Source organism: Leuciscus leuciscus (genome assembly GCF_965113295.1).
Source record: "Leuciscus leuciscus genome assembly, chromosome: 9".
Lineage (NCBI taxonomy): Eukaryota > Metazoa > Chordata > Actinopteri > Cypriniformes > Leuciscidae > Leuciscus > Leuciscus leuciscus.
Genome location: NC_138733.1, coordinates 25,308,926 through 25,324,392, shown reverse-complemented (window position 1 = coordinate 25,324,392; position 15,467 = coordinate 25,308,926). Strand labels below are relative to the sequence as shown.

General features: G+C 36.8%; 1 protein-coding gene across 1 annotated transcript; it reads right to left on the bottom strand.

Moving 5' to 3' along the window:
- Nucleotides 1-7,373: 7,373 nt before the first annotated feature.
- LOC309506145 (olfactory receptor 10G7-like) lies at nt 7,374-8,330 on the bottom strand (the record flags this gene model as incomplete). Its single annotated transcript, XM_082179755.1, has 1 exon — nt 7,374-8,330. The coding sequence occupies one exon, from the start codon at nt 8,328-8,330 to the stop codon at nt 7,374-7,376; it is 957 nt and encodes a 318-aa protein (XP_082035881.1).
- Between the last annotated feature and the right edge of the window lie 7,137 nt (nt 8,331-15,467).

Here is a 15,467-nt window from a genome sequence, read left to right as displayed (position 1 = left end):
AATGTTGTGGTTCATCTAAGGCTGATTACAGTATATAACCATGATTGACTACAGGCATAGGGCTCGACTTAGGACAAGATAAGAACAAGCATGAGTGAAGTACAGCCTTATACTGATTGGTAAACTGCACTGTTTTATACACGTCCATGCTGGACATTCATATTAAATTAGCATTATTTTCCTATGTTTTTACATCATGAAAATCTATATGGCTTCAGTTGTATGTAGGACATATATGACATAATATGATTAAAAATATACTAATATTATACAATTTATATATGTGGTTTTTGCAGCATATATGTCCCTTACAATATTCTGTTGGACCATATAAGAATCACAGGAGTTTTTAGCAAACCTTTTCCATATGGGATCTGTGCTGTTCATTCATTCACACACAGACACGTGATTCATATTTAAACAGACCTTTTGCAGTTTACCAACACTATAGCATATCGCGATTAGAACAAAGCACTTAAAGGACAATTCCGGTATTTAACACTTTGAGTCTATTTTGTAGTTTGTTTTGGATGAACAAGAGTGGTGGACAAAGACATTTTGACAATGGTTCCTGTCTCGACTTTTTGACTATTTTAGAATTGCCCATGACCGCTTTAGAATGGGAGTCTATGGCCAGTGGCGTATCCAGGACATTTTTACTGGGGTGGCCAAGATGGGACACAAAACTAGAGTGGGGTGGCCATATATACTATAAAGTAATGTTATGTAAACCTTTAAACTCTTATTAACAATAGAGGATTTTAATAATAGTAACAAAGTGCAAACTTTATTTTTAAATAATGGTACTATTTCATCAAATGTAAGATACAGTCACAGGCCTATTTAGGAAATGTGATTACTATAGTCTGTTATTAATTGCCATAGTGGGGGATATGATTTACTCAATTAACTTGGCCATTAACTTGTCCGAAAATGCATTTGTGTTTATCTGCAAAAAGGTTCACATACACTAGATTGCAGCCTAGGCTACTGTTAATGTAAATATAATGTCAGTGGTTTGTTTTTAAAGTCTACATTAGAGACCTGCGCGGGACGGATTTCTCACTTAATAATTCCTAAAAAGCTGACATCTCAGTTCATCGCCATCTCACAAATCTCTGTTTGTTATTATCAATGAAACTGGCTGCATAATTAATCTTTCATATTATCTACACTTTGTTTGATATAATAGATGATTTGCCAGTATGCAGAATTCAGCACTGAACAAAAAGTCAATTTTGAGTGGTGAGGGGATTCTATCTTAAATGCATCTGATTGGCCATTGCGTTCAAGAAATCAACACATATGTCTGTGATTGGTTACATTGTTCAACGCTGCAAATATGTTATAAATAGAGACTCTGGCCTGTAAATCGTTTCTATTTTGTTTTAGTAGTTCTTGTTACTTTTGTGCAACAGATGAATGACAATTTATTCGTTTTTATTTGTTCAATTTATAGATAATTCTATTTTGCGGGAGTCCCGACTCCCGCGAATCGACACACGAGTGCATTACCGCCCGCGCCCGCACTCGGCCATCAGATCTATATTCCCGTGCCGCACTCTGTTGCGTTGGGTCCCGACCATACCTCTCAATCGACTGATTCCAGCGTTTTTATCGTTGTTGTATTGTTGCAACTGTGTGACCGTCCTCTTGTTTCACGGACCAGCAGCAGCAGGTGCACCGTGCAGCGCGCGTGCTCTTATCTCATGGGTCATCTGACCTGCATGGCCAAACGTCCGCTGAGCAGAAATCAGCTCTGACAGTCTCAGTACGACCGTTACTGTGTTAGTTAAAAATGTGAAACTGGCCCTAAATCAGTTGATCAGCTGTCATCACTGATTGACAACATTTCTCGTTTCTTGTGTTGACGAACTTGACCTACCTATCAGATCTGGGGTGGCCACAGGGGTGGCCAATGAGCTTTCAGGGGTGGCCCCGGCCACCCCAGGCCACCCCCTAGAATCGCCATTGTCTATGGCCATGCACAAACATGCCCTTAAAACAACCCTTAACGTTCGTTTTCAAAACTGTGCAACTCACCGAGTGGTTAGTGGTGTTCGTTGATGATTAAAAACAAATATATCGGCGCTATTGTCGCTTGCTTAACCCTCTGAGGTCGGCAAACGCGCCCCCGCGTTTTGCTGGGTTTTCTTCACATTGTAGTACAATAAACTTAAATTACTCCGTCATTTATGGTTATACAGAAAAAAGATATATAAAAAAAAGAATCTGTGATATTTCTACTTTTGTATGTGTCCACTTACAATCAAATCTTAACAATCACCGCGTCCCATGATGCCACGGGAGAAAGGAGTTGTCGTTATATTTGAAAATGGCGGAAAACGGAGACGTGGCTGTATTCAAGTGTAAGTAGCCTACTTTAGAAAACACTTTTTGTTTCTTTGTGGTTAAATTGTATTTGTTTAACATCATATAAGTAAACGATTGACTTGTTAAAAGTTTAAATAATTTAAATTGAGGGTGTTCTTTTCCAGCCAATTCAGAAAAATTATAGTTTTATCACTATTATTACGGAATAGACGAGCTAATGTAATGTTTTCTTCAAACAAAGACGTTTGTTGTTTAGCAGTTTAATGAGATAGTTACGAACATATCTACATAGCAAGCTACTGTTAACAAGTGTACCTCAGCTTATTCATGTAACATTAATAGATTGACCTCATCACATGTTAAATTCTGTGTTGAATTTGCAGAGGCTGATGAACACACCCGTGTTCTAATAGAGTGGAGAGAGTGGCTAATGAAGCCCTCTTCACTGGAAAAAGAAATGCTGCCATAAAAGGGGATAATACAATTTTGAGTAAGTATACAAGACAAATGTAATATGTAATTTTATTCAAGTGCTGTAGATTCAATGGTAAGTTAGTTGTAGATTTAAACATTTCTACTCAAGCTCTTACAGAATTCCTTTTATGCTTGATTTCTGTGCATTTATTGCAGAGTTTTTAATCACAGAGCAGAGGCTAGAGGGCAAAATGTCTCCTGTTCAGATAAAAAAAAAAAAAAAAAAAAAAAACCTTACACAAAAATACAAAGTATTTATTTTTTATTATTTATTGTAGTTCACCCCAAAATAAGAATTCTGTCATGATTTAATCATGCTCATGTTTGGCCCTGTAATGCAATAATTTAACGAATCATATGTTTTACAATATAATTGACTGTCTTGATATTCTGTTTTCAAATATTTGTAGGATCTGAAATGTCCACAGACTGGGGTGAGCATAGAGGATGGGGATGTTACAACAGCATCCTGGAAATGGTATTCTACCATGGATGAGGCAATAGGGGGCAGACCCTCCATAACACCACCCACCCTTATTGACTCATCTGGCCCGGATGTTGCTGTTACCTCTCCATCCTCAGTGAGGTTAGAGCATAAGGAAATATATACAGTACAGAGAAAAAGAAAATATTTTGAGGAGCTGATCCGAGAGATGGAGGAGAGGGAAGCTGAAAGAACCAGAACACCATAGCAACCACCTAGTAACACCATAGTAACCACCTAGCAACCACCCAGAACACCATAGCAAATGCCTAGCAGCACTCTAGCAACCACCCAGAATACCCTAGCAGCCACCCAAAATACCATAGCAACCACCTAGCAACCACCCAGAACACCATAGCAACACCCTAGCAACCAGCCAAAATACCTTAGCAACCACCCAGAACACCATAAAAACCGCCTAGTAACACCATATCAACCACCTAAAACACCATAGTAACCACCTAGCAACCACTCAGAATACCCTAGCAACCACCTAGAAACCACCCATAATACCTTAGAAACCATCCAAAATACCTTAGTAACCGCATAGCAACCGCCCAGAACACCATAGCAACACCCTAGCAACCAACCAGAACATCCTAGTACCCGCATAGGAATACCATAGCAACCACCCAGAATACCCTAGCAACCACCTAGCAACCACCCAGAACAGCTGAGCAACCCACTAGAAACACCCTAGCAACTTTAAACTACTACAAACTAGGCTATACTTTAAACTACTTTAAACTTCTAACTAGTTTAAACTTTAAACCACTTTAAACATTAAACTACTTTAAACTTCAAACTAATTTAAACTTTAAACTACTTTAAACTTCAAACTACTTTTAACTTCAAACTTTCTGGTCCGGCTTTCTCAAGCCAACTTAAAGTTTGTCTCAACGACCTTTTTAATCTAGTTTATACATATAATGTATGTATTTATATTTATATGTACTGTATATGATCCATTTCTTATATAGGCCTATGATGTGTGTATATGTATATATATATATATATATATATATATATGAAGACTTCAGATACACACACACACACGCACATACATATGTATCTCTATTGATTCATTCATGTTTATTCATCGATGGTAATATCACAAACAAATAAATTACTTTTTCCTTAACAAAAATCAACATCTGTCATCTGTTCACAGGTTTGTGTGGTGTGTGTTTTATTCTGAGGTAAAATTTATTAGCTAAATAAATTGTGATACTTACGTTATTTGAGAAATCCAGCAAAAGACCTAAAAGCGCAGACGAAAGCAGAACTAAAAACATCGCTTGAAGTTGGTGCAGTCAGTGGAATGGGCTCTTTAAATTTTTGCGCTGTTATGACAGCGTATGTCACGTGACAATTCCAACATGGCGCATGTACTACGTCCGGACTCCATTCATACTACTCGTATTCATACTATATAGAACGTATTTTTTGAATGGTCGCGAAGTACATTCTAATTTAAATGTAGTACTCACATAGTACACGATTTCGGACGCAGCTCCAGTCTATTGGTTTAAGCTTGCTAACTGTCTAGCCACACCCTAGCAACCATTTAGAGCACCCTAGCAACCCAAACCTAAAGAGGGATATCTTCAAATCTGAACGTCATAGAGTTGGTTTATGTCATTCATACTGACAAGCAGCCTTTGGAATTTCATCATTGGCAACTGCCAAGCCACTCCATTGCAACCAAACAGAGTACCCTAGCAACCGTTTAACAAGACCTATATCTCTGCATCAGAACATCGTATAGAGATGGGGGTTGGTTCTTTTGACTCATGCTAGCAAACAGGACTTCCACCATGTTATACATGCTAACTGTGAATAGCTACATGCTAATCGCAATTAGCTTAGGGTTAAACATGATAAAAACAAGTCAAAATGTGCTAGCAACATGCTAATAATGATAGCAACATGTTAATCATGTTAGCACCATGCTAAAAACATGTTAGCAACATGCTAATCATGTTAGCATCATGCTAGCAACATGTTAATCATAATAGCAAAATGTTAATCATGCTAACATTATACTAGCAACATGCTAATTATGCTAGCATCATTCTAGCAGCATGTTAATCATAGTAACTCATGCTAGAATGTGGTAAATCGTAGTAAATCATGGTAAATCATGCTACAATGTGGTACATTGTGGTAAATCATGCAAGAAACATGGTAAATCATGGTCATTCATACTAGAACGTGGTATATCATGGTATCACAACATGTTAGCATCTGCCCAGGGCTGAGTTTTGCCACTGCAAGCACCACTTACATTTTCTTCAGGAAATGGACATTCTAGTTTTATAGTATTCTATACAGTGATAAAGGCTATGTCGAATAGCATTGCTTTATAATTGCACTTTATTCTTATGAAAATACCAGAGATGTCAAGCCTGGCTAACGTCAGACCTCGTCTCATTGAGACGTGGTCTGGGAACCACGTTCATTTTCTCGTATTTGAGGCGTGGTTTACGAATGCCCAGAGCTGTTTATTGGGTGCTACGAATGTCTATCAAATGCACAAATAAATTACTTTTTCCTTAACAAAAATCAACATCTGTCATCTGTTCACAGGTTTGTGTGGTGTGTGTTTTATTCTGAGGTAAAATTTATTAGCTAAATAAATTGTGATACTTACGTTATTTGAGAAATCCAGCAAAAGACCTAAAAGCGCAGACGAAAGAGGAACTAAAAACATCGCTCGAAGTTGGTGCAGTCAGTGGAATGGGCTCTTTAAATTTTTGCGCTGTTATGAATGACCATGATTTACCATGTTTCTTGCATGATTTACCACAATGTACCACATTGTAGCATGATTTACCATGATTTACTATGATTTACCACATTCTAGCATGAGTTACTATGATTAACATGCTGCTAGAATGATAGAACGATTGGCTCATAGCCAATCGTTTCAATTATACCAGATGACGTATGTAGAGCGACAGAAATGCGATGAGGAAGAAGACGATGGGTCAGAGATTTATGTGTACACGATGGCGTTCAGCGACTCTTGCCGTTTGTGCAAGACAAACATGAGGGTAGAAGGTATATATGGACACTCTACAGACATGTTTTTATCGAAAAAACCACCGAGTTTTTCCGAGAGGTTAGCGTTATTAGAGGTGACAGTCGCATAGACGTCGTCATCGTCTTGCTGCTCCCTCCCCGTTCTGTAATTGGTCCCCTCGCTGAGGCGAAAATCTGGTCCATGGAATCCAGGCTGCCTAGCAGCGTGAATAAAAGGCAGCGCAAGGCAGCGTGAGGAAACTCGAGCTAAGAGATGTCTAGAAAAACACAGATTAACCAAAATTGTTTTTGATTACACGCCCTTCGATTAGTACCAGTTACAGGTGCATACGCTTTCCTGACAAAAATTAAGAAATTACCATCAATTAATATTTTATAATAAAACATTAGAACTTTTTAATGATTTATAGGAAAATAAAGCTGTATTTTCAAGTGCTTAACTAATATGGATGGATGTTGTTTGGATTGTGATTAGTGATTTTGGACTATAAACAAAACTGACTTAATGTTAAGCAAGAGCTGTTATGTTCCATTTCACATTTTCTGTCTGACATTTTCTTTGCACATTAAGAAATTTTTTGTCTCACTCATTACTCTTTCTGGTTTATTTAAATCACATTTTCCAGTATGTTCAGCTAATGTTTCTAGTGTGCACGTACAAGTTCCTAAACTATAAAAATATAAACAACAAATACAATAGTTTCAACAACATAAGTAATTTTCCTCTGCAATTTTAACAGGAACTAAGATAAAAATAAAACTGAGAGTTTTATGTTCCGTCTCATGACAAACATACTGAATGTATATAATTTAAGCACTGCAAACACAATATATTATAAGCACTGTAAATGTTGGAATCAAAGGTAAAACAAATTTCTTTAATTGCTGAAAGTTAAAAATCAATTTTCAGGAGACCTTCAAAAGGCTTACATTACTGTTCCTGGCATTCAGTCCAGTTGAAAAATGGAGATATTATCTAAAGTTGAGGACTTTAAGGCAATGGCAACAGTTTAACCACCTATTTAAATAAAGCACATCAGAGCAACCGTAAAGGAAAACCAATTTGTTGCTTTTGAAAATGACTTCTTAATGCCTTTTTTACCTCTTCTGTTCTCAAACAATAAATAAGGGGGTTGATCATGGGTGGTAGCAGACTATATATCATAATAATGACTAATCGCAAATCAGTGCTGAATTTTATACCGATATTGCCAGACAAATAATTAAATAACCTGGGTAGGAAAAAGAGAGCAATTATGATGAGCTGAGGACTACAGGTGGAAAAAGTCTTCAGTCTTCCTTGAGTACCTGAAATTTGCATAACTGCTGCAAAGATGGAGCAGTATGAAAAAATAATAAGAGCAAAGGGCCCCAATAGTATTGCAAAGGCATAGATGAGAGCTGGAACACTATATGGTGTTCTGTCTGTGCATGCCAGTGTTGTGATGGAAACATGATCACAGTAACAGTGTATAATGGTGTTTTCTGTACAATAAGGAAGAGGGTAAGCTCGAATGACCATTGCCAACGGGCCTAAGGAGCCAAAAATCCAAGAGCCAAAAAAAAGAAAGAGCACATTTCTGTTTGTCATAATACTATGATATTGAAGTGGGTAACATATTGCTACATAGCGATCTAAAGCAATTATTGCCAGAACAAGTGAACAGACACTACCTAAATAATGTACAAAGAACATCTGAACAAAGCAACCCAAGAATGAAATGGTCCCATCTTGGAACCAATACCTGCTAATTATCTTTGGTAATGTTGTGGTGCTGAATAATACATCACACACAACAAGATTTATAATGAAATAATATACAGGCTTCTGTAGGCTCTTAGTCATTACAAACAATGTAAAAAATACAGCATTTCCCACCAAAGTAAATGCATAAACAAAAAACAGAAGAGCTGATACAAGGCCATAGTAATGAGGCTGAAGTCCAGGAAAGCCGACTATGACAAAATCCTTTACAAAGCTGATGTTTTCCATTGACAGGATGAATATTATTCCTTAGAGAAATCTTTTTATGCGTCTCCTTTCTGTATGTATAAAATATATCATTTAATATTAGTACAATATATATATATATAACTAGTTTTTTGACTTTATAATGTACTTGCTATAGAATATACTATAACTGTAATAATATCAATAGCTGGATAGTTTAACAAATTATAATAAAGAATGAAAAGAAACAAACCTGTCTGTTGAACAGGCTACTGTTAAAGTGCATTCTGCTCCTTACACTGAGATATGCAGGTCTGTTTTTTTATATATCTGACATGTACATTGTAAAAAGTCTATGGCCTGAAAAACAGATGACGCAGTTGCTCCAGGGACAGTGACAAAATTGCCATGTATATTCCTTAACCTCTAAAACGTTACATTACAGTTCTACCAGAAAGACTCAGAAGGCAAGATGATATCACAATAACATTTATTAATTAAAAGACCAGAAAATGAAAACAAAAATATTAGATGGTAAAGTTCTTTGGTGCAGGCCCCATCCATAGTTTACATTCGGAGGGTAGCAGACTTTGCACATCTTGCCTGAAGATGAAGGCAGGAGCGCAGCCGACCCCGGGGAGGTATGGACAGGGAGCATCCTGGTGGTGGTGGGGAGGATGGAGGTGAATGTTTGCGTCATCATCTGCAAACTCATACATGTATAAGTAACAATCTTTTATACTCCAAGTAGGATTGGATAGACCAGAAAGTAATGAGTAATGAGTGACATAACATTTGAGTCTTCCTGGCAGAACTTTACGCCAGAGCTTTTAATTTTTTTCTTAACTCACCAATGAACTCAGTGATGCTCAGTGGTCTAAACATATTTGTCAATTAAACCACTCTTTTGGCAAAACATTACACAAGTTCAGACACCATTTGCATATGTCATGCACTCTTTTGTGCAAAACTCTTATCACATTCTCACTTACTAAAATACATTTTGCACTGCGATGCACTGTCATGATTCTTGTCGTGTGTTTAAAGACTTTTAAGTTGAAGTGTTTTCTGTTTGTATTGTTTCTGTGTTCTCTTCCTGTGTTCAATTTCTGTTTGCTTTGTCCCTTGTTAGTTTTTATAGTTACCCTTGTTTGTCTCTATAGTTACCCTGATTAGTTCTGTAGCCCTTGTTTCCCTGTGTATTTATCCCCTCTTGTGTTTCAATTGTTGTCTTCACTTGTGTTTGTCAAACTGTTTGTATTCCTGTTCCTGGATTTTGGATTTCTTGATCCTTTTTGTTCCTGTTTCTGGTATGGGTTTTCAGTGTGGATTACCTTTGTTTTTGTGAAAACATTTGTAACGGGGTATTCTGCCCGTCGTGTGGGGAAATGGATTATGGCTGCTCTGGAAGTTTGGTCAACGAAAGGATCTTGGTCCTCGCCCCCCAAACGTTTTAGCCTCGTTACACGCTAATGTGTGTATGTGGTTTCATACTTTATTGTGTGAGAAATCTAAAGATTGACGAGGGTAGGCTTCAGGTACGATAATGTCACACGGTGGCTTCCTGAAGAGAAATTGCATATGTTAGATCACAGTGTGTTATGCTCCTCCCTCCCCAGATCTAATAAAGTAAGTGAGACTTCCCCACTCCCTAGCAGCTCTCAATGAAAAGATACACTGTAAATAAGTGCAAAAACAATTAAAACATAATTTATTCTTTTAGATTTATTTTTCTTATGATTGGTTATGTCTTCTGTCTAAATAAAGAATGAAATAAAATAATTTACAGTGTTTGTGTTGTCTTTTTAATTTACACCAACACTTTCAATACTGAAACTATTTTCACTAGTGGTATAACAAATCCATTATTTACCTTCAAAATTAGATCATTTTCAATGTGTCAATTTGTACACCCACAAATTACCACCTTTTTCAAAAGATCACCTTCAAACAATCACATTTGAAAACAACAAACAAACATACCATCAAATCTCACCTCTGAATAAGCACTCTTAAATGTGTACTCACAGTTCACCGTTTATCAGTTCAGTCACTGAAAAATAAAGGAAAATACCAGTTCGTAGAACGATGAATTAGAGTGCGTTGTCTGGACGTGGGGTGCGTTGCAATAAACTGAAGATCCCGTATTGAAGTGTGCAAGTTCAAAAATACACTCAACTTTGTCTCAACCGTTTCACAGATAAACTGTCTCAAAAAGAAAATTAACTTGCAGATGAATCAAACTGAGATGTCACTTGAATGGCAGGGTAACCTTCACTCTTGAATCAGCGGAAAAGTTATGTCTCTTCATTAAGTGCGTACTGCGTACTAGATACTAGCTGCTACAGCGATCTCAATCTCACGTGCTCTGACTCGTGCGGGAAACTCAATTACACGTGAACAGTCCCACTGAGCTATTAACTCGACGACACTTTTCGATCAAAACGCGAGAAGTGCAAAAAAAACTGCAAAAAGACATGTAACAAGTGTCTGGATGGCAAAAATCAAACGGGGTTTGCACTTTAAACGTACTCACAGCTTCCGTGGTCTTCACAATATGTCACTGCATCATTCTCACAGCCAACACATAGCCTACCACTGGAACAAAACTGCCTTCTGCAGAATCAAATGTGGGTCACTGTTCACACTTTTACTTGGTGCTGTCGTTCTTTACTCTACTTAAGCCTCGATAATCTTTAATTGAAACAACTTTATCGAACAAGCTTCACAATCGCGACACTGCACTCTCTTCTGTGTCCGTCACACCCTCATAACACGCGCTCTTCTTCGTCTCTCTCCGCTGCATTCACAGCACGCGCAAAAAGTAGACCGCTCGCAAAAATAAAAGTCCCCTAATATATATATATATAATCTCCTTTCAAAATAATATACCCGTTACACATTGGAGTACAGTTTTTTCTGAATTGCTAAAACACAGTTCTTGAAACCATCAATCACTTTCTCAAAACCTTAAACACATAACCAAATTTTCAAACCACATTCAGAGAACCTCTGACTCTTCTGCCAAAATCAAACAGTTGCCTCAAAACGTACTCGGTTACTAACGTAACCTCGGTTCTCTCTAGAAGAGGGAACGAGTACTGCGTAAGATATCTTACGCTAGGGGAAAATCCTTTTCCGCGAGATATTGAAGCCAAAAATTATCCTTAATTTTGTAATAATGCAAAACGCGTTGCAGCAGCAATGCAGACATAGGCGAGACAGCTCGCGCGCCTATTGGCTGCTCTGCGGCAACTGCAGCAGCCTATCGAGCGAGGCCTGGCGTGACGTCAGACCCAATCAGGGCACTTCGCGCCCGCTGCGTCACGTCCCGCCGAAATGGGCGTGGTCTAGGCCTACAGATGGTGGACAACCAGAATGAGACTTTTACCGCCGCCGTTCCCGCGGCGGCAAAATTGGGATGTGTATTTGCTGCCTTTTACCGCTGAGTGGCGCTGTAATCACAGACTTTGAAAAGTGTCAGTTTATTCTCTTTATGACGTAATCTGCCGCGGCAGTAATCTGAGCTGAGGTCACAGATAAATTCAAGATAAATATTGTGGTTAAACTAATTCAAATTCATTAAATTTAAACAAAGTAGACACACGTTAACATTGTGTGCCCAGTTTTTCTATAATTTAGAAAGGCTATGTCAATAGGTTACTTGTCATTTACTTCGTGTTATTTTAATGTGTTTGTAGATTTATTAACTGAAACATAACAGTGAAATAAATTTAAATAATTTACCGTAAAATTAAAACATTTTCAGGACTCGCAGTTACTAACCGATGTCGGTTTAAGCATTCTTTGTTATATTCAGAATTAAATAGGCTTACATGTTGTTATGATTATCAATTGAATTCTTTAATAAATAATCAACCACAATGCCTATTACTGCCGCAGCAAAAATAAACCAGTCGAATTTCAAAGTCGTTCGCGAAATGACTAGGCTATACCGGGTGGCGCAAGTGACAGGGCAAAACAGCAGCAACTGCTGCATTTTAAAAGGTAAGTTTCCTATCTGTTTATTTAAAAAAAAAAAAAAAAAAAAAAAAAAAAAACTTTTTTCATTATTTGAACAAAAATGAGACTGATTGAATATGTAAAAATATAAACAAACAAAGCAGAGAATAAAACAAACTTTTAGGGAAAAAATATAGGCCTATTATGCTACAACAGAATTGGTTAACATTAACGAAAGCAAAATATGTAAACATACATTTCAAACAAAATAAAACAAAACAAATTTGTGGCCGAGATGTAGGCTATAACTTACGTTTCAATAATTCAGATGACAAGGGGTTCAAATCCCGAACAAACATGGGCTACTTTTTTATTATTAATGCAGAGAGATTTGATAGTTCTAAAATATTGCTACACTATATTGTTTTTCTCCTATAGCCTATATTAAATATTTTATATTTATAAAATAAAATTACCATTCATTTCCATTTTACATTAGGGACCATTTTTATCCAACAGAATGGCTGAATTAACATCTACATAATAATAATAATAATAATAATAAACAGCACAAGGTCTTGTAAAAACACTTTTTTTTTTTTCGACACATAATTTCGAGACAGTAAATTGCAAATGTTAAAAAAATAAAAAGAATATAACAAACTTTTAAAACAGAGAAAATAGTAAACCTGGGCTATTCAGGCGATAGCTCTGTGGTCAATGCATTAACAATAGCCTCTCGGAGTTTCAAACGATCTGAGATCGAATCTCAGTGTAGCCGACAGTGTTTATGTTTTTCCGTTCTTGATGCTTAAATATGCATCTGTTTATTAAAGTCAATCATCTTGTTTAATTATCAATTGTACATTACAACATAAATTTGCTACATTCCAGTTGAGCCGCTGCAAAGACGACACATCTGATGAAGGAAGACTGTCAGCCGATTGCACCAGAAAATGAAGATGATGAAGCTCGTCTTTAATCTGCTAAATTATTTTTGTTGTGTGTGAATCATTCACGAGATTGAGATGACTGACAGTTATACCCGGCCATAGCAACGGAAGACATTTTTCAAAACAGATCGAACAAATCAGAAAAATACTTTCAATACAGTATTGCTTTCAATTAAAAAATAAACAATGAAAATGTAAAAGAAAAAGAAAATTAATTAAGTTTGAAAACCCATCGCACATTTCAAGGTACGAATAAAGTGTCGGGACAGTTTATTTATTTAAACAGGGTTGCATCGATAGAGTTTATTCCCTTTGTGATGCAAAATAAGAAACACCGAATCTTATTCTTGCAACATTTTAAATTTCTATTGTCAAAGAAATTGCAGCCAAATTAAAAAATTAAAACGGTACAAAGCGAAAAAAGTTCAAAGCAACATAAATTAAGAACAGGCGTTTTTCTTTGCCTCTCTCGCGCTGGATATTGTTTTAGTAAGTTTGGTCTCCCTCACTGCGCGGCGGGTCTTTCTCGAAATTAAGCATTTCAGCGTAAAAAAACACCATACAGCTGATAATACTGTATGCCGCTGTGGGTCATCCACACAAATCACGAAGAAAAAACTGTAACAAATAGCTTTTGTTCCTTCAAAGATACAACATGCCTTGCTGAATTCACCTTACAATAAAACGAGGTGGGTCGCGAATTAAAGAGCTCTGTATCTGCTAAATTGAAATTGTGTGTGGAAAACCTTTAAATACAATCAATAAAACTACAATATTTATCATTTAATAAGATATAGGGCCTACATATGGACTTTTGGAGATTTTGAGATTAATCCTTATAAGAATTTTGCCTTTGCCTGCTCATCAGGCTGGCTCCGACACTCTCCATATGAAAGACGGAACATTAACACCTCTGTCCTGCACCCCCACGATAAAGCAACTATTGCCTTCTCCAAACCCCCCACAGGCTAGCTGAGTTTGCAAAACAAAACAAAGAGTTTGCCACTCGTCGTGGTGTGCCAAAACACTTAATTATAAACTTCAATATTTCATTCAAAACAATCTCAAAACGCTTTGTGACATTTTGAAAAGGCGTGGATGCATTACTGCCACTGGAACCATGAACGCAAAAGAATACTGGTTTTGATTTTATTGTTTGTCGTTTAAACGTCATATAGCCTATATATATATAATTATATATACATAATTATAATTATATATACATAATTATAGGCCTATATATACATTTTTTTTAACAGAACTGCTTTTGAAATTACGATTGGAATTATTATAGGCTACAGAAGTAAAGTCATTGTATAATATTTGTTCCTTAGTGTAAAATGGAAATGCATGGTGATTTTATTTTGTAAATAGGCTATAATCAAAAAACTATATGTTTTAGAACTAGACAAATCTCTCTGCATCAACAATAGACTATAAAATGCATTAATAGGCTAATATACAAATATCAGTAGTCCAAGTTAGTTCGGGATTCGAAACCGTGTCATCTGAATGATCGTAACGTAAGTTCAACCACTCGGCCACGATTCACTCGTTGCGACATGGCCTAACGTTCCAGTGTGTTTTCGCTCACACGAGCGAGAAGCGCTCTTCATTCAAAAGAACGCGCCGCCGCGTTTGTCGAACACTAATTCAACATGCCAGAATAAAACCTGGCTTTAGAACAATGCATAGCGCCACTCGTCGTGGTGTGCCAAAAAATTTACAATAATTTAGTTTCATTTATTTCAGTGTTAATGTTTGAGTTAAAAAAAAATCTCTACAAATTATATTAACACAAAGTCGGCTATAAGAATCCTTTATAGGCTACGTAAAAAAGCAAAGGGCTTACAGTCTTAACATTTAGGCTACTTTGCTTAAATTCGATACATTTATTTTCAGTAGGGCCTAATAAATTTGTAGGGATGTAATTTCAGTATGCTTTACCAACGCTATGTATTTAATTAAAGTTCCAAGAGGTCTGGTCTCTATATTTCCTTCCCAGCTGACACTAATATGCAAGTGCACAGCAAAAATTACAACTTGTGCTTGCTGCGAACGCAAGTTATTTAAGGTGTCTCAACTGTACACAGTCTATAGCAGTGTGAATTCGTTACAAGGTTTCATTTAATTAAATTAATGTGCAGCAATTTGTACAAATAGAGTCTATAGGCCTACTATACTGATGTGGTGACGCAATGGATAAGACACATGCCTTTGGTGTGAGAGACCCAGGTTCGAATCCACTGTGAGACACCAATGT